The sequence below is a fragment of the Simochromis diagramma genome, unplaced genomic scaffold (genome assembly GCF_900408965.1).
Source record: "Simochromis diagramma unplaced genomic scaffold, fSimDia1.1 OVJJ01000487.1, whole genome shotgun sequence".
Classification (NCBI taxonomy): domain Eukaryota; kingdom Metazoa; phylum Chordata; class Actinopteri; order Cichliformes; family Cichlidae; genus Simochromis; species Simochromis diagramma.
In genome coordinates, this window is record NW_024387305.1 from 7338367 (window position 1) to 7361269 (window position 22903).

General features: G+C 44.4%; 1 protein-coding gene across 7 annotated transcripts in view; it reads right to left on the reverse strand.

The window, feature by feature from the left end:
• Positions 1-346: 346 nt before the first annotated feature.
• LOC120716856 (axin-2-like) overlaps positions 347-22903 on the reverse strand; it is an 86560-nt gene continuing 64003 nt past the window's right edge. For 3 of the 7 annotated variants that reach the window (XM_040004514.1, XM_040004515.1, XM_040004513.1), the window contains exons 7-16: positions 13879-14822; positions 11206-11346; positions 8426-8528; positions 6514-6654; positions 5486-5907; positions 5251-5400; positions 4931-5164; positions 4691-4795; positions 4185-4310; positions 347-1664 (exon numbers count right to left, since the gene is read on the reverse strand). In XM_040004514.1, coding sequence (XP_039860448.1) covers positions 1538-1664; positions 4185-4310; positions 4691-4795; positions 4931-5164; positions 5251-5400; positions 5486-5907; positions 6514-6654; positions 8426-8528; positions 11206-11346; positions 13879-14711 — 2382 coding nt within the window. In that variant the 5' untranslated portion in view covers positions 14712-14822 and the 3' untranslated portion in view covers positions 347-1537. The other 4 variants (XM_040004516.1, XM_040004517.1, XM_040004512.1 and 1 more) reach the window with 4 other exon arrangements.

The window sequence follows — 22903 nt, forward strand, 5'->3', positions numbered from 1 at the left end:
GGTGTAAAAACAAAACACCAAAACATGATTACAGGATATTAAAAGCATAAAAATATCTTTTCAACATAAAACCCTTCTGAAAACCAAGGGATATATATTAAAACCCTGAAACAGGGTAGCACATGGTATGGCATCCATGTAGGCACAGGTGCTGTACTCATAAAACACCAGCGATCGTGTGTTTGTACGTGTTTTGTTTGTGTATGTGTGCATCACATGTGTCGGTATCCATACTTCAGAATGCATAATTACAATGTATACAGGAGCTCTGCTATATACGGTGTTATTGTAACAACATTCAAAAGATATTGGAGCCATAATTCTTCAACGTTCACTTTTTTTTGTCTTTTTTTTTTTGTCTTTTTTGACACGCTAGCTGAACTCCTCAAAGAAGTCGTTCTCGGTGACCCAAACTGGTTCTCGTTAGCACAAGTCATTTTGGTGTGGGGGCTGTAAACACTGCCATTATTAGGTGGTGCAACTTGTGCTCCGGGTCTCGTCTCTGTGTGTAATCTACAACGGTTTCTACCCCCCATCCCTGTGCAATGCCTGGTTTACAAACAAAGGCACAACAAAAAAGATTGAACTTTGTCGATCGAGACAAAGCGAAAAGGAGGGGGAGGGAGGGAGGCCGAGAGGACGAGGGAGAGGAAATGCTAGTGTGAAAAACTTGCTTATTATAAACTATCAGCAGCATATAAGACTGGGATTGACCATTAAAAGAGTGGAGGGAGTGCGCCTCGGACAAGACCACCGCTAAGAGACGTGGCTACAAGGCTATAAGAAGTGCTAGGCTAGCGTCACGTCCTCTGTGTAACTTAGAACACTAAACTATATCACCACAGTATTCTCCCAATATTCAAAGCAGCTTACCCATTGGCTGTAAAAAAGGGAGGGCGAGGAACACAGGTTTAAGAAGACTCGGGGGAGGGGACAACAGGGGGAAGGTCATTTTCAATAAATACTTAATAAAAACTTTCAACTCATGACAAAAAGCATCTATATATATAATACATGTATATATACATATATGCATGTATGTATATGCACACGTATGGACGTTTTTGTAACGATGTTGGAGTGTAATGTTAAGAGCAGGTCGGTGGCGCTGCGCATTCACCTCCTGCAAGTCCATCAGTCTGTCACACATCACAAGACAACAGTCATCTACATCTTCAGTGGTTATATTCAAGAAGAGGCGGGGTCTCGCGCCCGCCACTGGCCTCCGGTCATCGTCGTCATCCTTGGATTGGTCTGTCATTCCCTTGTGTTTCTAAGGCTGATTGGCTGAGAAAGTCGGGGAGGGGCAGCGCCTCCTCTGTGTTCGGCATACTTCATTGGCTCGTCTTCCTTCAATCGCTCCTCTTGTGCTGGATATATTAACTCTGTTTAGCTTAATATTAAGAAAAAGAAACAAACAAAGAAACCAAAAAAAAGGAGTCCAGAGTGTTCTTGTAAATTACAGTCTCTTGCTCAAGTGATTTAGCTTTTGGTTGGGTGGGGGGAAGGGCATTAGTTGGTTGGCACAAAGTGGCCTTTAGTCCATCCTCTCCACCTTGCCCAGGACCTTGCCCTCATACATGGGCAACACAGTGGCATCCTCCCACACCTCCTCGAACACTGCACCGCACTCAAACTCATCACTCGCCTTCTTGAAGTAGTACCTGAGAAGGGAAAAACAAAAAAGAGAGGTTTGTGATTAGAAAACGTGGAGCGTAGGTGAGAACTCAAACAAAACCTGACAGAGTGGCAGCAGGATGCATCTGATGTATTTCATCGCGTTTTAAAGCGCTTTGAGGCACCTACACGACTACTTACATATACACGCTCGCGCACAACTCCCTTTAGTCCAAATCAAACACAGACACACACACTCTGAGAGCCAGAAATGGATCCTGCTCAAAACAACTTAGTCATAGCCTTCAATGCCATCCCTGCTCACTTCAAAGGTAGAGCCTGACTCCACATCACACCGCTGCGCAAACAGAGTTGAACCCTCCGTTTACACACTCCCTGTGATAATTCAAGCTGCTAGAAAAAGCCTGTTTGTGTGCGTGTTCATCTATGTGTGCTCATCCACTTGTTCATCCTGACTGCTAGCCATTCTGCAAATGCCTTTCTGTCCTGTAAGGCCTTATTAAAGTTGAAGGGTTAATTAGACGCTGTCTTAAGCCCCCCCCCTAGCCTCTCTCTCTCTCTTTTTCTCTCTTCTTCAGTGCCTTCCCTCCCTCTCTGTGTCTCCATGGCTTATAATTGGGCTGGCTGTCAAATGAAGGGCATTTCTGTCACACAGGTTGACATTTCAGGTGCCCGAGAGTCTGCTTGTGACTGCAAGACTGCGCTCTGCTGTCTGCACGTAAACACACACGTACTATGTTTCCCTGTTACGCACACGCACACACACTTCGGGCAGCTTTCCGATCACCAGCCGAGAACAGAGGAAAAAAGAGGCAACAGGAAGGGAAGAAAGCAGGGGGAAGCAGAGCGGAGGCCTTCCCTGGCTCGGTGAGTGGGTGTGATGGGTTGGATGCGTGCCGAGACTGAGGGGCTTTACCCTAGAAGGGGGAGGGAGGGTGGCGACTGCTCAGACGGGCTCCTGGAGGTCAAGGGGTCACCTAGCTAACCCACTCTTCTTCTTCTCTCAAGCAGAGATAACTCACAGGGTATAGCTTGGTTCCAGTGACTGTGAAGTCTCCTGGAGCTCCTAATGATTTCTCCTCTCTACTTTAAACCCAGGAAAAGATCAGCAGGAGGGGATATAATGATAAGCTTTGTAATGGAAAAATGCCTCATTTTGCCCATGTGTGCCTGTGTTCAGAATATAAAAAAGGAGAAAAAAGGGGGAAACGGCTCACTGTTTTATGAGCTCAGCTTAGAGTCATTCAAACAACACATGTACAGAGGGGCGTACAAAAATGTACACATGCAGCCGTACTTTCCATGTTGATTGTTACACACAAATAAAAGAGAGAGGGGCCCGCTTTATCACAGCTGCAAAACCTAAAACTGTACTACAGCGTGCAGAGGTGCGACAGCAGCGATAGTTTTCTTTAATCGTCTGACATTTATGCACACGTTTCCTCTGTTGATTTAACTTTCTGGTTTAATTCATTGTTTCATTCCTAGCTCTCGAAGCGTGTTACCCTTTTTTAAAATTATTAATAGAAGAAAACGCTACATTTTCACTCACAAATAGTTCAAAGTCATCACTTTGTTGCAGAGAGTGAGACAGAGAGACACAGGAGTCTTTCCATTGGAACATGTTTTATGTGGCAGGATTTTTCTCTCTTCACAACATCTGGCACCAATATCGTCTGGCAGAGCTGCGGCGTACTGTTCTCAGCTGTACTGCTGCCATGTCCAAATTAACCAACTCCACACATTCTGCTGCCATTGAAGCCAGACGCTTCATCCCCACCTCCCCCCCTTTTCACTCGCTCGCTGAAGAGTTATGGGATAGCAGGGGTGCAACGACTTGTGTTTTGCAGGCCTTCTTCTTCTTCTGTCTTGCCTAACAAGCAGATGTGACTAAAACCTGATGTTGATGTCACGGGCATGCAAGGCTACATTTGTTTTCAGAGGCACTGGAACAACTTTTTTGATAAATTAAGGTTGAACTTCCTGGACTGTGGAACCCCTGATTCAGAATTTTCTTTAAAACTGTCTATTACTTTTGAAACTACCTTAAGTCTTCACTATGTGAAGGAATTTCCCCTCATCATTTCAAACAGGAGGTATTTCTCCTGCATTAACTGTCATTAGAAGAAGAAGGTGCCTCCAGCATTTGATTCTAATGCCTGATGCAATAGTGTGGAGGAGGAATTTGAGGGCCTTGCAATGGTCTTTGTGCACAAAATAAAATGGCCCAGGCTTCAAAGCCATATTTATTAAGGCTGCCTAAGCATGGAAATCAGTACCAGATGTGAGAAAAAAAATTGCTGCAGAATATCCCCTCTGCTCCCCTCCCCGATTTTTGTAAGCTTCGAATACAGCGGATCAGCCCAGTTTCTTTTCAACTATCAGGCTCCAGTATTTCACACTCCCACTTAGCAGACAAGCACATAAAAGCACAATAACAAATGCCCATCCAAACACAGATGACTAACCCTGTCGTGACGCTAAACACATCCGAGCATGTATCTGCAAGTGTGATCTGTGCGCACTTTCCAGTGGCGCATGCTTACCGGTAGTTGCCTTTCTTGCTAAGCTGTTCCTTGAAGTGGCCCAGGGTGAGGCAGTGGGTCTTCATCATGCTGCGATAAGGAATTTCCTCTCCACAGAAAAAGTAGGTGACCACCAGCTCCTTAGACCTGAACATGCAAAATCAAAATTGTAAGATTTAAAACTTGGTTGTTTTCAGTTGGCTTTAAAAATCCACCACATTCACTGACATATATATGAAGGGGGCTGATTATTTTGAAGAACCAGGGGCTATTGGGCAATGTGGGAGAGAGGTAGAATGTCACATCTAATCCTATTTTTCTTTAAGAAAGGAGTTCAAAGACAAAGCAAAGCTGACTCTCTAAGAAGAGAGGAGAATGAAAATCTGAGGGTGAAAACTCATAAATGACAGAATGACAAAATAAGTGAGTAATGGTGTTTGGAAAACTAGAAAGTAATTGTGAAAGTAATAAAGACTGAGCTTTAGAAACAAAGGATTTAGCAAAAGTACAAATAAAAGAGCTCTTACTCGTCTGCTTGGACTCCAGGGCTGGCTAAAGAGTTGCTTCCCGTGGGGAAGACAGCTGCCGGGTGGTTCCTGTCTCTCTGAAGGTTGCTGGCTCCAGTTGAATGTCTGTGAAAATCACAAGATTAATGACAAATCAATATTCTTCGTATAAATACAAAGAAAAGAAACTGGACTTCATTTATAGAGTGTTGTGTTGTAGCAAATCAAGTGCACAACTGTTTTGTCTACAAGGTTTCCTACCTTTGTTTTGGTGGCTTGGAAACCTCTTCTAGTCTGCGACAGGCTTCTTCTAGCTGTGCCAGGGTGTTGGGAGGGGGTAGGGGTGGCATTGCTGGGTCCTGAATGAAAGGGTGGCCTGGGTGATGGCCACGGAGGTGAGCCCCGTTGCCAATGCCACCACCACCCCAAGATGAGGAGGTTCGACCAGGCAGGGTCTTGGGGTCGAGCGGGTTGGACTTCTTCAGGCCTTGAGTGCTGTTAAAACAAAAAAAGGGTCAGCCTCTTGAGCTGAGAACTCAGTGCACTTTTCTAAAGATCATTTTGTGCAAACAGACACTTACCTGTGTGGCTTGTGCTTTCCCTGCCTCTCACTCTCTAGGATCCACTGCCAAACATTCTGAGAGCGGTCGGTGGCAACTAGAGGAAGGCGTGGTGAAGACACGCCCTCATCGGAGGCCTTCACTGGCCGTTTGGACAAAGTGCTGCAGCGACTGGAGGAAGAAGGCAAATTAGCATCAGAGGAAGAGCAGCTCATCACAGGAAACATTTAAGGGACGGCTTATAAGTAAAACTCACGCAGGTGTGAAGTCGGAGTAATTGGCGCCCCCTTGAGGGCAGAGGCACTGCACACGCTGAGCCGCCTCGGCCTCGATTTGCTCCTTGGTCTTTGGCCCAGCGTGGTGATGGTGAATGTAGTGGTGGTGGATGTGCTTTGTAGACTGCCTGCCTGTCATCAGCACCTTAGAAGCCCCAGGATAAGCACCAAAGAAGGGCCCGTGGCCAGATGACACCACAGCACCCGTCCGGTCTGGCGAGCGTGAGCGTGGCGAGTGGCGAACCACTCCTGGTGACTGGCAGCCAGGTGTCTTGAGGACACGTGAAAGGTGCTCGTCTAGGATAGCTTGAGGATCTTCCTCACACTGGCTCGCAGACGGGAGCAGGGGGTGTTGGAGGGAGGTGCTGCTGATAAGGTCATTGCCCTCCTCCCTTTCCTCTTCCTGGACAATGAAAAGAGAATTTTTTACAATTTAAAGCAATTGACAAAACATTCATGCAGTCACATGTGGGAAATGCAGCCAGCAGAGAAATTCATGTCTCAGCTTACACCAACTTATATCTATCGTTCTCTGAAGTCAGGGAGAGCAAACGCCTGGATAACTTGATTTGAGTTTCCTTTTTGCCGTACTGTTATCTTCGCTAACAGGCTTTGGGTGCGCTTCATCTATAATGCAGAGTGTGCCTGCGCTGCACAAAGAGACTGGCACTACACATATTCAGCAAACGTGCCACTGGAGAGTAACTAAGTACTAACTATTTGAAGGAACTTCAAGTGTGTCTAGAAACATAAGTTTGAAAGTTCCTCCAGATGAAATGGGGGAGGACATGGAGGAAAAGCGAAGTAGCAACTAAACCAAGACAGACTTTAAATCCCTTGGTCTGTACCCCATTCTTCAACATGCTCAAACTGGAGTAAAGGCTTTTGTAGTGCAGCACAGAACCACTGCCTGAGCTAACTTGGATACAAGATACAATTTCCAAATAGCAGTAAGTGGAAGTAAGTGGAAGTGTCAGACTACTTAGAACATTTTTGAGAGCATCCATACCTCCTGGATCTGCTGCAGCCTCTCCTCCAGTGAGCTCATAGTCTCCTGCTCTCGCTTTAGCTTCTCCAGCCGGGTGATGAGTTGGGCAGCGAAGGCCGAGGGCTCAACGGGGGTCATCTCTTTAGGCAGCCGGTGTGTCCTCTGCAGGGTACACAAGACAGAGAAGAGGACACTTTAGAGTGTGTGCTAGTGTAACGACTTAGTGTTTCTGATGGATGCAATATGGTGCATTAATCCACTGCCCTTGCCCTAATCCTATCTTGTTCCAAAAATCCTGCTACTATTCCAAAGGCCTAATCCACATGCCCTTGCCCTCGAGCTAACCTGAACCTTCTCCGCTGCCCATCCCTCCCTAGATCTTCTCATGCCCAGTGCCCTTGGCAGTGCCAGGCTGCTGGGTGAGGGGGAGAGAAGGGGGTAGCAATGGCGGGTTAGCAGTTGGTCTCGCTCGGAGGGGAGGCCCCCTGCCTGCACCCTCTGTAGCCCGACCAAGCCATCAGCTAGGCAGCCTCTGAAGTCAGCACACTTCAAAGGGCCCTTGTCAAACATCAAACGCACACTAGGGGTGGGAGGGACATGCAGCTTTAAATCTCCGAATAAAAGCCAGATATCGACAGAGAAGCGAGAGCGAGGAGAGAGGGGAAGAAAAGGGAGAGGGGACAAAATTAACAGTGAGAAAAAAGAAGAGGATTGAGACGTACATTCGTGAAGTGGCAATGGTGGCAGAGAGAGAGAGGGAGAGCGCGAGACAGAGAAGGAGGGAAAAGAGGGAGGGAGAGGATAGAGGAGTCAAATACTGGGAAGATCTGAGGGGAAGTAGTAATTTATTTCCCGGCTGCATGCAGGGCAGCTCAGAGGTACTCTAGTCACATTATCCTCCTTTTTCTTTAACTATATGCGCCGGCTTCTCTCTCTCCCTTTCTTACTTTTTTGTTATTTGGCACACTGGCTTTCTTGATTTTGACTCTTTTTTTGTTGTTCCTCTCATCTCTTTGTAAACACGATGAAGGGAAGAAGAAGAAAGGCAAGCGGAGCTGCTGGCAAAGGAGCGCCAGCCCTGCACGGGGCCCCCGCTGCCTGGGGCTGGTGCATCATGGGAGACAGAGCCATCTCCAAATCAGGAGGGAGACATTAAAGGAGTGCAAGTGGGAAAGGAAAAGAGAGAGACTGAGAGAGAAAAAAGACAGAGAGGAAGAGAGAAAAGTGCGTGCGTGTGTGTGTGTGGGGGGGGGGGGGGCATTACTGTCAAATGCATGCACAAACACACACACAAACACACACCTGTGTTTGGATATGAAGACAAAAGAATTGAATATTTATTTTCTTGCCTCTGCTAACCTGTGTCAATCTGTTTTGACCCAGTTCCTTAAACCTTTTCACAACTTCAGAAGGTCAAAAAAAATATATCTTGAATTCATCAGCACACACAACCTGACCCAAATACTGATGGGACAAGATGGGAATACAGCAACACTGGAACTGAATAGTGATGTGTCTCCTATTCATGTGCTGGAATTTAAATCGTAGTTTCAATAGCCGTACAGTTATTACTATTCCAGAAAACATACAACACTATCAGCTTTGTGACCTACAGTGACAGAGACGTGACAGCGTTTACATTAACAGCCCCAGAGAAGTGACTCTAGATGTGGGAAGAAGGGGGATTTGAAACAGTAGAAGAAGAACCAAAGTAATAGGCAAACCCTGCCGCCTTTAATGTGAAACTAGCGAGGGAACGAAATATAGTCTTCTGTCACAACGCGAGCTCTGAAAATAAATACATAAATAAAGTGCAACTCCTTGAGGGGATTAGGACCCAGTTGTCTGTCAGTTGTGTAAAAGTTTGAGTTCACCAGATTACAAAAAAAGAAACACTAAGACAGGAAGCGAAACTTAAGGAAGTAGGACTTACTGGAAAGTGGGGTAGCGTAACCTGGCCATTGATCTTGACGCTGCGGTGCATCTCTCGCTGAAGCTGCTTCTTGGTACCCAGCTTGTAAGGAGGGATTCCATCTCTGTAACACAAAAAGACGGCATACATTTACATTAACTAATAAAAGACAATGAAGACCACACAAAATATCCTTATTTAGAAGTCGCTGACTACAATCATCCACCCGGTTTTGGATAGTTTGCCGATACTCATCACACATGTCACGCTACCTCTACATTAACCACTGGTGCATTAGCACTATTAGCCCGTCTTTGCGGAGGAGGGCCATTTGGCAGCAGCTCATCATGGAAGTTACTGACACCACCCAGAAATCACTCACTGGGCAAAGTACTGCTAAATCAAAAGGCCAGGGATCCCTTGAAGCCAAGACAAATAAAAAAAACACATAACAAAACACACCAGGACAATGGCAGGGATATGCAAAACATCTCACTGTAGGCTTCAAAAGAAGAGCCCCACTGATAAGATTACATTGGCTCGTGTCAGCCCTGACTGTGGTTATTCAAAAAGCAAAACAATTATCACCAAACTGAGCAACTTGTTAAGAGTCAGAAAGTACAACAGACTAAAGCAGCCTAGCAAAAACTGTGATATATTAACATGAAAATAAAGATAGAGCCAGGAATGCTAGAAGTCTCGGGACAATTAGGCATTTATTCTGGGAATCTCATTCTCCGTTTTTCATTCTGTCTGCTTTTCCAGTCAGTTGCCACTTAAGCTGGGCCAATTATCTTGGCCGTTTTGGCTGCTCAGAAGTGCCTGACCTAGCCCAAACGCTACTTTTTCTGCTGCCTCTTTGAAATCTCACACTCATGCACATATGCACCCGCTGCCATCTTCGTTTGGCAAGCGCTCTGCTGTGAGCCTCTGATCTCAGCAACATCAAAAGGCTGGTTTGTAAGATAAGGTAATGTTTGAAGTTGGTGCTGCAGCATTCCCCAGCGTCCAAGTAAATCCATAAATAAGATATAAGCAAAAAGAGAAGAAAAAAATCCCCCTCCCACCCCATCTTCCACCCCCTTCCAAATCCTTCTCTTCTTGTTCTTTATCTGGGAAATGAGATTCAAATTTGCAGTGTGTCTTTTAACCACTATAAAAGGACACACAATCAAATTGTTCCCTCGAATGAGAGCCGGAGAGAGACAAGAGCTCAGGACAAGAACCAGAAAGATCTCTATGTCAAAGACTTTGTAAAGAACTGTTAAAAGGAGATGACTTTGACACATATCCTTATTCAACAATTAGACATTTTTTGCATTTCTGTGCAAGATTTTCAGTGTGACATTGTCAAGAAGAGTCAGACAGTGAAGCCAGGCTGCCGATATCACCTGTGTTCCAGCGAACTTCTTGTAAGAGGGGCCTGCTTCCAAAATCAATGCTTCACAAACTGCACCCTTGAGACTACAAGCCATCATCCCTCAAGGCGCAGGAAGAAACACAGGAAACTCTTCAAAAGTAAAACTCAACAGCCCAGAGGAACTCGTGAGCTAACAAGAACCCCCAAATTAGAGGCAAAACATCCCAAACAAAGCTCGCCAACTTCCCCCTCGCTAACTATGTTTTTAACAATCCAAACTGTCCCCACCCCAGCAAACCATGTGATGGCTGAGCGCTTTGTCCAGGTTGGAGAAGAGAAAACATACTCTTTCATGGTTTCATGGGCCCTTACTTTATGGGGATCTCCTATTCAGTTGTGCAAGTCATTTTCAAAGCAGCCAGCCACCCTCTTATCCCGCTAAGCTCCCCTCACCTAACAATAGGCTGAAAGCGATTCAGTTAAGCCCTTTATACTCCGTGCACTTTATTTTCTCACTCCCTTGCACTTCGAGCCTCACCACTCCTGCTATTGGCTCTGGAGAGTGGAGGAGAGAAGCTGTGAAGCGCTGGGAGGTGATTTTTTTTCAGGGGTGTCCCTGCCTGGCCGTGAGGGGCGGGGGGGTTCCTTATGTCTTGTCCCAAGGTCTAGAAATGAGTAACCCCTGTGAAAGCCTCGCAGACACATGATCTCAGCACGCCACAGAGGCCAGTGGCAGGAAACCGACCCACCATGTGAGTAAGCCTTCTTTCATTTGGTGCCAACATTTTTCAATGAGTTTGTCTTGAGGCCCGAATGGCCATTTCCCTCCCCCCTCTCCTTCAGCTCTTCAAAGGGAAAAAGCGATTAGATAATATAAAAAAACAAGTCTGTTGTGGCAGAAGGGTGGGTGGGATGGATACATATCAACTTTGAGGAAAATGAGGCAACACCCCCACCCACATCAAGACGTTCTCATTTTTTTCCTCTCCTCTCTACAGCCTGTAACACATCAGAATAAACTTCAAAAGGTCTTCAGACATAATGACTTTCCCAGAGTTATCTCCCTGGAGGCCACAGCAACAACTGCACATTAATAGAATTACCTGGAGTCAATCATAGAGGATAATTGAAATAAATTACAGACCATTATTTTGCAACAGTGCAGTCCCCTGGCCCCAAGAAAAGCTGATTCTGTTGAAGTACAAGGCCAAATATTTTTCTTCACACCCCTACACTTTTTCCTGGAAAGTTGATGACTGAAATCTGGACCAGGCACGTTCAGATACTGGTGGAAATAAGAAAATTCCCAGACCTTTGGCCACTGTGAGTTGAAAGGAAATGAGCTTTTTGAAGCTGCTACATCTCCAGAGCCAGCTGGGTTTCAAATGAAACTGATCGGGTTTTGATTCCAATTTTTTTTTTTTTTAATGCAAACACTTACACACTGCTGTCTGTCATCGACATGGAATCATCTGTTGTGGCATCGCTGGAGATCTCGCTGTCATTGGCACTGGTGGCAGGGGCAAAAATGTAGCCAGAGTTCACAAAGTACGGGCTGGCGGGGTCTCCTCGACGGTGGGACCTGTGAATGATCCAGGAAAACATTTGCCTAGAGTTATTGTGATGTCTCTAGATATCAAATCAATACAGTTAAAAGAGGTGACACCCCTGGGGTATGGGGGTTGTGTTTATTTGCTGTTTCCTGCTGTTGTTTGTTATATCATAGTTATAAAAATGATTTGCGTCTGCTTGGACTTTGTCTTGCCGTCTTTCTCTGCAGATATCTCTGAGTCACTTTACTGAGAGTTTGGGGCCTGAGGAATGTGACAACAGTGCAATAGATGGAGCTGTAAGTCCTCTTTTTTCTTGCCTCGTCTAGTATCACTCTCTCTTTCATGTTTTGCCTCCCTAAAATACAAGCGTTCAGTTTTGGGGGGTGGTTATGGTTGGAGTGGGTGAAATGAGCAGCCGTGCTGTGTGTGAATGAACACCAGCGTTTCCCTTCTTTCACTCTCCTCTGCTATCCCTCTACTCTTTCGCCATACTCCTGCTCTTTTCCACTTTGAAACTCCACTCTTGTTCCTTGGAGTGTTTTCTCCTCCATACCCTCCCTCTTTTATCTCTCTCTTTCTCTCTCTCGCTATCATCCAGTCTGGGGCCCCTCCTCTACCAACTCTCCCCTGCTTTCCTTTCTAAAGTCTCTCTCTTTCTCTGTCTTTTTACTCTCTCCTGCTGTGTTGCATTCCTGTTCCACTAGTGAAGGGGGTGGACAAGGAAGAAAGAGGGAAGAAGAGGGAGGGGGAACGAGCTTTAGAGGGGGAGTGAGAAGGAGAGAGGGAAAGGGGGAAGGAGGGCCCCTTTCTTTATGAGAATGCCTTCTGCCGGCAGTGCTGAGGAGAACCCCAGCATGACTAAAGCCGTAGGCCCCAAGCACAACCCTGACCTTTGGAAGGTCCACGCAAAGAGTCAGGTATTTAGCACAGCTGGCTCCTCACCCCCCCCCCCCCCTCTTTCTCCATCTCTTTTCTTTCTTTCATGATCCCCCCCTTCCTGTATTCCCCCCTTTCCCTCCTCTTGTCTCTCCATGTCTCCCTCCAAAGCATGCTTAGTCTCTGTCAGACAGATTTTTCTGTTAAAAAAGGAGAGATAAAAGTGCTGGGCAGAAAAGAAAGAGGAAGGAAAACACTGACACACACAATCTATGGCAGAGTGGGATTGGTGGTTGAAGCTGCGGAACTGAGCTGAGGATGTTTTTGTTGTTGTGTTTCTGTATCACTTTGGAGTTTAGTGTTGGAGGTTTCTCAAAAAGAAGGGGAAAAAAGAATCTGTGCAGTGGCAAAATTAGTTCCACATGTTTGAGATGGAAATTGGTTGACCTAAAGGGATGGTAAGGGGCAGGCAGGGGGAAAGGGGGAGAGTGTGGGTGACGGAAGGGAGAAAGGGGCTCTCTCTCCCCCCTGCTTTTCTTTTAGTGAAAAACAAGAATGCAGGGGATCACACCAGGAGAGCAGGATATGCCCACATGTCAACAAAACCCATGCTTATTGGTTCCTAACCCAACACGGTCACTTCCAAGCAAATGAGCAACTGTGCTAAGATGTTATCTGACATCTGCTCACATGAAGGCTAAAACCCTCGAGGGAGTCCTTAGGTAGACTTATTGCACTCAATCAATTAGTTTTGTACACTGTTATTAAAAAAGTTGGGCTTGAGACAATTTTTATCTCAGCTCATTAAATGTTTAGATAACTTGACAGGAAAAGTATGGATTATCTATAAATTGCACTTTTCCTACCAAACCACAAGACATTGTCAAACCTCTAAGTAATAATTGCCTCCAGATGTGAGGACAAAGTAGTTGAGTGGAAAAAATAAGTACCCTTTGATGGAGGTTCATGCATAAAATCCACTTTTTGAAAATGTTCCTGGCTTGAAAAGATTTCAGCTGTTGGACAATGTGTGGGACGAGCTCTTAAGATAAAAGCACAAATACTTTGCACAAACAGTTCTTTCATCTCTGACCAAGAGAACAATATCTCCGCTTGGCATAAGACTGACTGCACAGTTCTTTTAACTCTCTATTACCATTTCTATGTATAAATGAGATTTTGTGGCAGTATACACCAGCTCTATGGGTTATGGAGCAGAACAAAGAAGGAAAAAAAAGCTGAAAAACTTTACAATAGCACATCATACTGTTTAATGTAGCTGTAACAGTCATGAGGTTTGGTGTCTAAATTCATTCCTGAACCGGAGGAAGGGTTTCAAAGCACAGGAAACTTGAGCAAGCCAGCAGAGGGCTGCCTGCAAGACACCATTTACTTAAAAGGAAGGCTCAGATGCATTGATGTTTTGTACCCACCCCGCCCCTCCACCCCTCCAACCCCTTGACTAACTGCAAGGCAGGAGGGCACAAATATACAGGCATGTTCCTCTGAGACCCTTTGATCAAGTGCCTTTACCTCTCTCGCAGGCATTTGTGAAATACCTGCCACATATTCAGTGTAGTTTAACTAATGAGGGATCATGACCACAGTAAGCAATGCTCAATAAAGCAACAAGCACTGAGAAGTAATTACACAGGCATGCACTTCTAGGTGGGCGCTGCTCTTACCTGCAACTGTTTTCCAGCACTTCAGCTGCTGTCCGGATGGTAGCGGTAGCCCTCAGGTTTTTGGCAGACAGTCCGACCACAGACCCTAACGTTTTTGCCTTCAGGTCGTTACAACTCCATTCCTCTTCTTCCATGAGAGGAGGAAGGTATCCGCACATCAGCTTGAGACTGCCAAGACCGCCGTGGTTCATGTATGCCGCGTTCTCGCAGCCGGTGCGCACGTATTCGAGGTATATGTCAGAGGTCAAAAACATCTGGTATGCATTCTCTTCCATGTTGGACTGAATTTCCGTCTGTGCTTGGTCAAACATGGACGAGTCTATTTGTTGTTTCTTAATACTATCCCTTATGAAGGCCTTGGTGGCCGGTTTCAGTTGCTTGGCGACAATGCTGTTGTTCTCGATGTACCGCTTGAAAATAACTTTGGCAACTCGCAGCGTTTTGGTATCCTTTAAGTCCATTTGCCTGAAGCCGTTGCAGGCGAACCAAAAGTCCAAAGTGTCCACGCAATTCTCCCGCTCCAAAAAGGTCTTAAAGAGGTGAGCGCCGTCTTGGTCGCCCAGGAGAAAATGCAGCGACTTTGTCCACCGGACTAGAGGCGAGTCCGGGGACGCGCTGCCCTCTGGCTCCCCGAGTCCATCCTCGTTCCTCCGCGGTGTGGAGCCGGGAGGAGCGGAGGCGGCGGGGATATCTTTAACCTTGCTCTGGGCTCTCATTTTGGCAGATCTGCTGGGGTTGTAGCATGACGCCTCTCCCTCCTCCCCCGGTACCGGAGGACGAGGAGCATCTTCTCGGAAGCTACTGCTGATGTGCTCCGTAAGCGCCCTGCTCATGGCTCCAGCTCTGGTTGCCGTGTGAGAGTGCCGTCGTGCCTCCACTGAGCTCCAGCCTAATCCTCCTCACTCTCTAAAAGCAGCAGGGGAGCTTCTCAGCTCCTCTTCACTCTGAAACACAAAGTATTGATCTAATCAAAGCCAGATCCTGCTGAACTTCAAAGAAAGACATCAAGTAAACAGTCCCTTTCAAAAAAACCTCGCCGGGTTCACAGAGAAAGGAAATATGAAAGGCTTTCTTCGTTTCATTTATCTATTTATAATCTAAATGAGAGATCAACTGCAGCCTACATTCTCAACGTGCATTGATCTGCCACATCAAAACACATTTTACAAGAATAATCATCTCACACAGCCACACTCTTCACCAAACCGTATTCTCACAACTGTGGCTTACACGTGTTTTCCTAACGAGTCCATGTCACAGGCTTCAACTCCAATTTATTCCCAATCTGTTTCGGACGACCGTACTGTACCCCTTGCCTGCATCACGCACACTCGCACTCACTTCCACACTTGTCCTCACTATCCCAGAAATGAACAGCCAAACTGCACCTGATCTGCACCACAATGACCTTAAAACGCTGTAATGTGCGAGAGGTAAAAAGCCCCGCGGGAGAATCCGGTCGCCCATGCGTAAATGGAAGCGATCAGTCGCCTAAATATCTAGAAGGTTATTACAGCACATTAATAAAGCCACAGAACCGGTAACGTGTTTAAACTACCAACACGAAAAGAAACACTTAATATTAGGAGGGGAAAAAACAAAATAAAAAAAAACTGATCCCGTGCCAGAGATTTTAATCGGAGCCTGAGCGTAAAAATGCAGACTACTAAAGCACTGCCACCATAAATGACAAACTGCTAAAAGGCTGTTGCAAGTGCTACACAATCATTTACAGTCTTAACAGCCAGTGTATACACCACGGTGAAACCGACACTAAAATCCAATGGATGAATTAACGAGCGTAAAATAACATACCATCGCAGACAGATCCAAACACAGTGAAACCCGTTAAAAAGTTAAACTGTTACTCCATTTTTTTAGTTGAGACGAATACACTCCAAAAACTCCCCGAACAGTAATCCAGCACAATAGAGATAAAACGTCGTGCTATTTCAAGTCATGCCACATGTGTCCGCAAAACAAGCGCCGTAGTTTAATGTACCCTGTCCCATTCAACAACTGACCTCAGAGTAGGCAGGCTCAGTCCCTATGTAGATCACTGGGGGTGTCAAAATCTGGAGGTTGAGGGGAGGGGGGCTCCGACTGACGAATACATCCCACTTTTTCTCCCCAGTCAGAAGACGCACCATCCGACAAATATTCGGTTTTTATCTGGGCTACACATTCATACGCGCGCGCGCACACATAAGCTTCTTATCTATCTCACCGTATTTCTCGCCCACAAACAAGAAACATAGCCCGCATTTCTCAACTTCAAAGCTCAGCAGCAGCACATCAAAGCGGCCAAGAGAGGGGGCCTGTGGAACAGCTTTCCTACAACTTACCATCCATGTACCCGAGTAGCCTCTTCGATTAGAAAACGTGAAAGTAAAGTAGTCCCAACAACAGGCTGCGCATATATACAACCAGCCCCGGCTCTGCTCCTTGTACCGTCACATCGGACAGTTTTTTTTTTTACCCTTAAATGCGAATAAAGGAGAAGAGCTTTTTTCTCTCTACTTTTCTCCCCAGGTAGTGTTTCAAGAAGTCATGGCAGGCGGTAGAAATCCTCCGGGCTGTTTCTACACCAACTGGGCTAAAGGTTTAACTGTGGACTTCAAAGTAATGAACCGCTGGCCTGGTCCCGGAAGATACATAAAAACCCAGCGCTCCGGCTTCGCAATATTCAGCAAAATAAAACAAATAAAAGCGAGTAGGAAGACGGATAGTTAAGTGGGATTGTCTGATAATTTTACCGTGTATTTTGTTCTGCGGCTCTTAATCAGCAGACTTTAGCGTTTCGACGTTTATTAAGGCTTATTAAACTTTTCTAGACGGGGACGGGATTTAGTTGTGTGCCAGGACCTTATCAAAGACAAGCAATCTCGAGCCAACTCCCCGAGGCTTTGGAGCTTGAAGTAAGTGATCTGCCGCGCCAATGGCGTTACTCTCACAGTCTGTCTGTTACTACACAAAGTTTCAACAGAAACACAAAGCAAACAAAAGCGATACTTTTGTTGTATGTGGCTCCTTGGAGTGACAGCAGTAGCAGACGCCATTATAATGAATACTTTTCTGTGCATACTGCTGCAGCCTTTATGTATCACCTGTTGTACAGCAGGATATTTCTTAATTATTCCCGGCAGTTTGTGGCACCATTATACTCCCAGTTTTTCCCATATTCTGTCTAAATGGCAGATTCCCCAGAGTACAGGGAATGACAGTAAATAAGTTATGCTTAAATATGACTTCAAACAATGTCCACAATGATTTAAAACTTATTCTTTTGGGTTATAGCACTGCTTTGATAATCCCATGGAGTGTAACTGTCAAATAATTTACATATTAGTCACAGGATTTTAGCCACAAAGATGTCAACCTAACTCACTTGCCAGTTCCACATTCAGCTAAAATGGCACAGCATGACATTTTGATTGAAATTGGACACAGAGCAAAGGCAAGAGCTGTTCTCTAGTCTTTTAATTCACATGACTTCCCTAATGTCATTGTGACAGAATCTTAAAGAGTGGGTTAGACAGTGATCCAATCCCATGGTACTTCAAAGGCTATATTGTCCCTTTGATGTTGGAAATCAACTTTAAAGGAGAATATAATTATATAAGTCAGAGGATTCAAATTCACAAAACTCTCATGATGGTACAGGACAAGAGAAGTAATGAAATCCAACTTCTCTGAGGTCCCCAAGTGGTGATTAATTCATGTTATACATCGGGAAATAAGCATGCTTTGTACCAGATCCCATGTGGATTCACCGTTGTGTCTGCATGTCTTTTGTATTTACATTCATTTATGTTCCCAGTTGGCATTACTAATTGCTGAGTAAGATCAGCAACCATAAACCCAAGACAACATATGTATAGATATGTATATGTGTGACGATCAAGACATCACCTGCTGGTTTCTGGATGTACAAACCCAATTCCCAAAAAGTTGGGACTTTGTGTAAAATAGAATGCAATGATTTGCAAATCTCACAAACCCAGATTTTATTCACAATAGAACATAGAAAACATATCAAATGCTTAAACTGATACATTATAATACTTGTGAAAATTGTAGCTCATTTTGAATCTGATGGTATTTAATGTCTCAGAAAAGTTGGGATAGGTGCAACAAAAGGCAGAATAAAGTAAAAAAGAAACAGACATTTCCTGAACACAGAACCTTTTGAAATTAATTAGCACAATTACCAACAGGTCATTAACATGATTGGGTATAAAAAGAGCATCTTAGGGACAGAGTTTCTCAGAAGTACAGATGGGCAGCAGTTCACCAATCTGCAAAAACCTTCAAACTGGGAAATTCTGAATAATATTGCTGAGTGTAAGACTGCAAAGCCTTTGAATATCTCGTCAACTACAGTAAATAATATCACAAATATTTGGAGAAATCTCTGTGCGCAAGGGACAAGACCAAAAATCAATACCTGATGCTCCTGATCTCCAGGCCTTTAGGCAGTTCTACATAAAAAAAAAAACCAGTCATTTAAATCACTGGATGAATTCAGGAACACTTACAGAAATCACCGTCTGTGAACACAGTTCACTGTGTCACAAAGGTTAAAGCTCTATCATGCAAAGAAGAGGTACCTAATGGGGAAACACTGTAATCTCCTCTGGGCTAAAGCTTGTTTAAAATGGACTGGGGAAAAGTGGAAAATTGGAAAGACAACATTTTAAAATCCTTTTGGAAAACATGAATATTGTGTTCTCTGGACAAAATAACAGAGGGACCCTCCGGTTCGTTATCAGCACTCAGTTCAAAAGCTTGCATCTCTGCAATCTGAATGGGCGCGCATTAGTGTCTATGGAATTGGCAGTTGCACATCTGGGGAAATGCCATCATTGCTGGAAGGTATAAACTAGTTTTAATGCAAGATTTTCTCATTTTTTTTCAGGGGTGACTTTGCATATTTTTGCAAGACAACACCAAACTAAACCACATAGTGCATTTATTACAGCAGCATGGCTGTAATATGGAGTGAAGAAGAAAATGGGTGAAAAATGGCAAACGGGAGAAGTAATTATTTTAAATGACACATTTTTAATGTCATAGGTTATATCATAAATGATTTTTTTGTCGTGTGTTGAGTATTGCAAAATCACTGTATCATTATTCCATTCATCCATCTGCAGTGGTATAAGATCGTACTGTTTCTGTTATAGATACTTGCTCCCTGCAACCCTATTTTGTTTCTGACATATTGTGTTGTGTATTTTTGAAATAGTTCAGCTTTCTACAGAAAGCTAGGACTTTCTTTTTTTTTCTTTACAGCAATGGAGTCCAGCTGATTACATTGACATCCTGCCAACCACTTCCTGAATGTTGCATGTTTTTAAGAAATTTTCACTGGTGTTATCAGAAAGCTGCATGACAGCAGACAGCAGAGTCTCTCTCTTTTGTGTGTGTGTGTGTGTGTGTATGTTTGTTTGTGTGTGTGTGTGTGTGTGTGTGTGTGTGTGTGTGTGTGTGTGTGTGTCTGTGTGTGAGAAAGAGACAGTTTGAATATGAAGAGGTCATTCATCATTGCTTTTAGTTTACTACTGGATGATTCTGTAAATGGAACATTGCACAAATCCAAACAATCCAGCACCCAAAATGCTCCATAAGTGCCTCAGTCTGCGAGATGGAACGCGAAATAGGTCAGCAGCATTGGCACTATGACGTTCAAGTGACATTTGGCTGATCGTTAGGTCCAAATTAAAGCCATGAAATATGTAGCCATAGTGTTATCTGCACACTGACATCTTTAAAGTCAGCTTTGAAAGGAGAATTGTGATATAGAGGGGTTATAAAATGTAATTTTTGAAGTGCAGGACAATCTTAAAAGTAGGATATTTCACATTTTGGATAAGATGCTATCTTCACTCAAATTAAATTAGGCCGCACATATCACTGGGAAATGGAGAAAAAATGAAAAAAATGAATTTTTGCTGACAGGCCGAGAGCCTGCTCGTGCTTTGCTAAGTCTACTTTTAATGACGTGTAATGTTAGGCTATTGAAGATTTGTTTGTTTTTAATCCGTTTTCTATGAGTCAGACTGCTGTGATCAACAAAGATGGAAGAAAAACTGCAAGCTGCTGCCTACTTTAATTCATTTGACAAGTGTCATGAGATTCTAAGCCCATGAGACCACACCTGCTGACCTTATGAATGTGCGCTCTTCTGCTTAGCAGTGTCAAGAGAGAGAGGGTGCTGTAAAGTGGCCGCAAGAAGCCCCTTTTTGAAGTTGACCCTGCCCTGACCCTTTTGTTGAGGCCCTAACCATTTCACAGGAAGATCCAAATGCTTTAAAAGCACAGTACAGGACGAGAGTGCTGCCACTGACTTGCTATAAAGCCCCAATAAAACAGGGTGACCTGGAGGCTAATTGGGAGCTCGTGGTTCCGAAGAAATTAAAGGCATCTGGTGCATCAGCATAGAACATAGATCAAGATCATCTTAAATTGTAGCTCATATTAAAGGCAGAGACAAGGTATGTATTTTCACAGGAAAAAGGACATAAATTTATGACAGTGAAAATTAAGGAATGATTTTTCTAAAACAACGTTATTTTAGCTTTTGCATCACTCAGACAGTAGGCCTCTATACCCACTTTTTGTCGCTTTTTCATAAGAAACTTTGGATTTGCATCACATCACAGCGAACAATAAATTCTATACAGCTCATTTTTATTCCTCCTTCCTCTACTCAAAATCCTACACTTGAGCTAAAATAGCACAGAAGCAAAAAAAAAAAAAAAAAAACAGTAGAGAGGGAGGATAATTGCAAATAACCCAATACTTGGGAGTTCAAAGGCTGTGGTGGGTTTGAGTGATAATTTTGGCTGAAGCATCACCATAAACACTAATAAAATTAAGTGCGTCGGAGGAAAGAGGGGGCGTGGCCAGGCGTCCCTTTGAACAGACCCTGTGATCAGTTCCCCCTCTCAATTAGCGTATTGTCCACTTCTCCTTTCAGCTGGGAGGGAGGGGGCAGTCTCCCCCTCAGCTTCCCTTTGAAGTGATTATCCCTTTATCTCAAGCCTGAGCGAGGAATATCTTGGGGGACAATGGCAAATTAAAGCCCATATGGAGAGAAGCGTGAATGTCTGTTTGTAGGCTCAGAGAGAAATACCAAAAAAAAAAAAAGAATAAAGAAAGAAAGTGGCAGTAGAGAAATAAATAGAGCGGATGAGCGGGAGGCAAATAGCATCATTCAGTGTGAATGAGCTGATGACTGAGTGGTAGATGTCAACACTCATCCAAAAAAAGTAATTTGGGGCTCGTGCTTGAGTTGACACTTGTAGCAAGGAGACTTTGGAAGAGCTGGAAGTGGGGGGTGGGGGGTTGCAAAGTTGTATCTGCCATGACAGATGGAGAAAGACGGAGAGAAGAGTGCAGCGATAGAAGGATGAGCATGAAGAAGAGAGAAGAGTGTAGTTGTCAGCAGAATCAGATGGCGGTCAGGCAGACAGGCTTGAAGAAGATACAATTAAAGTGTGGAGTTAAGACGGGCTTTGAAGTCGGACATGGTGCATAACACCCTTAAAGTTTGAGAAGGCAGCCATTCATCTGCTTGTTATGGCTTGTTAAGACCATTCCTTTAAAAAGAACCAATTGGAGAAAATAAACTTTAATTTCAACTTCGGGAAGAGTCTAAATAAATCAAGGGTGACAACAATCAGGTTAGGCTTCCAACAAGGTAAAAAATAAGAAATAAAACTTGAATGGTCATCTTTTGAAAGCTGAGTGAGGGATTTGCTATAGAAGCTGTGGGGTGCATGTGAGTGCTGAGGATGAATAATTACTTTCTCTTCCCACTCTCCCCGTTTTTTTTCTTACAATCCTGTTTTTCGGTGGCTTAAAAGTTTAATAATGTATAGAAACAATGCTTGTGATGCTTGGCCTAATCCGTTTTGGCTTGGCAAACCTTTGTGGTAACCCAAACTCTATCTGATGTGAGCAAATGTTTGCCAAGCCAGTCTGTACAGACGGACAGAGTGTGCGACTGTTTGTGTTTCTTTCATTCTTCCTAAGGTGGAAGACAGTTTGCACAGCTAGAAAAACAATCTGCTTGCTGGATTGCTTTGTTATAAATGTCTACAGAACTACAGTGGGGCAAAAAAGTATTTAGTCAGCCACCGATTGTGCAAGTTCCCCCACCTAAAATGATGACAGAGGTCAGTAATTTGCACCAGAGGTACACTTCAACTGTGAGAGACAGAATGTGAAAAAAAAATCCATGAATTCACATGGTAGGATTTGTAAAGAATTTATTCGTAAATCAGGGTGGAAAATAAGTATTTGGTCAATAACAAAATTACAACTCAATACTTTGTAACATAACCTTTGTTGGCAATAACAGAGGTCAAACGTTTACTATAGGTCTTTACCAGGTTTGCACACACAGTAGCTGGTATTTTGGCCCATTCCTCCATGCAGATCTTCTCGAGAGCAGTGATGTTTTGGGGCTGTCGCCGAGCAACACGGACTTTCAACTCCCGCCACAGATTTTCTATGGGGTTGAGGTCTGGAGACTGGCTAGGCCACTCCAGGACTTTCAAAAGCTTCTTACGGAGCCACTCCTTTGTTGCCCGGGCGGTGTGTTTTGGATCATTGTCATGTTGGAAGACCCAGCCTCGTTTCATCTTCAAAGTTCTCACTGATGGAAGGAGGTTTTGGCTCAAAATCTCACGATACATGGCCCCATTCATTCTGTCCTTAACACGGATCAGTCGTCCTGTCCCCTTGGCAGGAAAAACAGCCCCATAGCATGATGTTTCCACCCCCATGCTTCACAGTAGGTATGGTGTTCTTGGGATGCAACTCAGTATTCTTCTTCCTCCAAACACGACGAGTTGAGTTTATACCAAAACGTTCTACGTTGGTTTCATCTGACCACATGACATTCTCCCAATCCTCTGCTGTATCATCCATGTGCTCTCTGGCAAACTTCAGACGGGCCTGGACATGCACTGGCTTCAGCAGCGGAACACGTCTGGCACTGCGGGATTTGATTCCC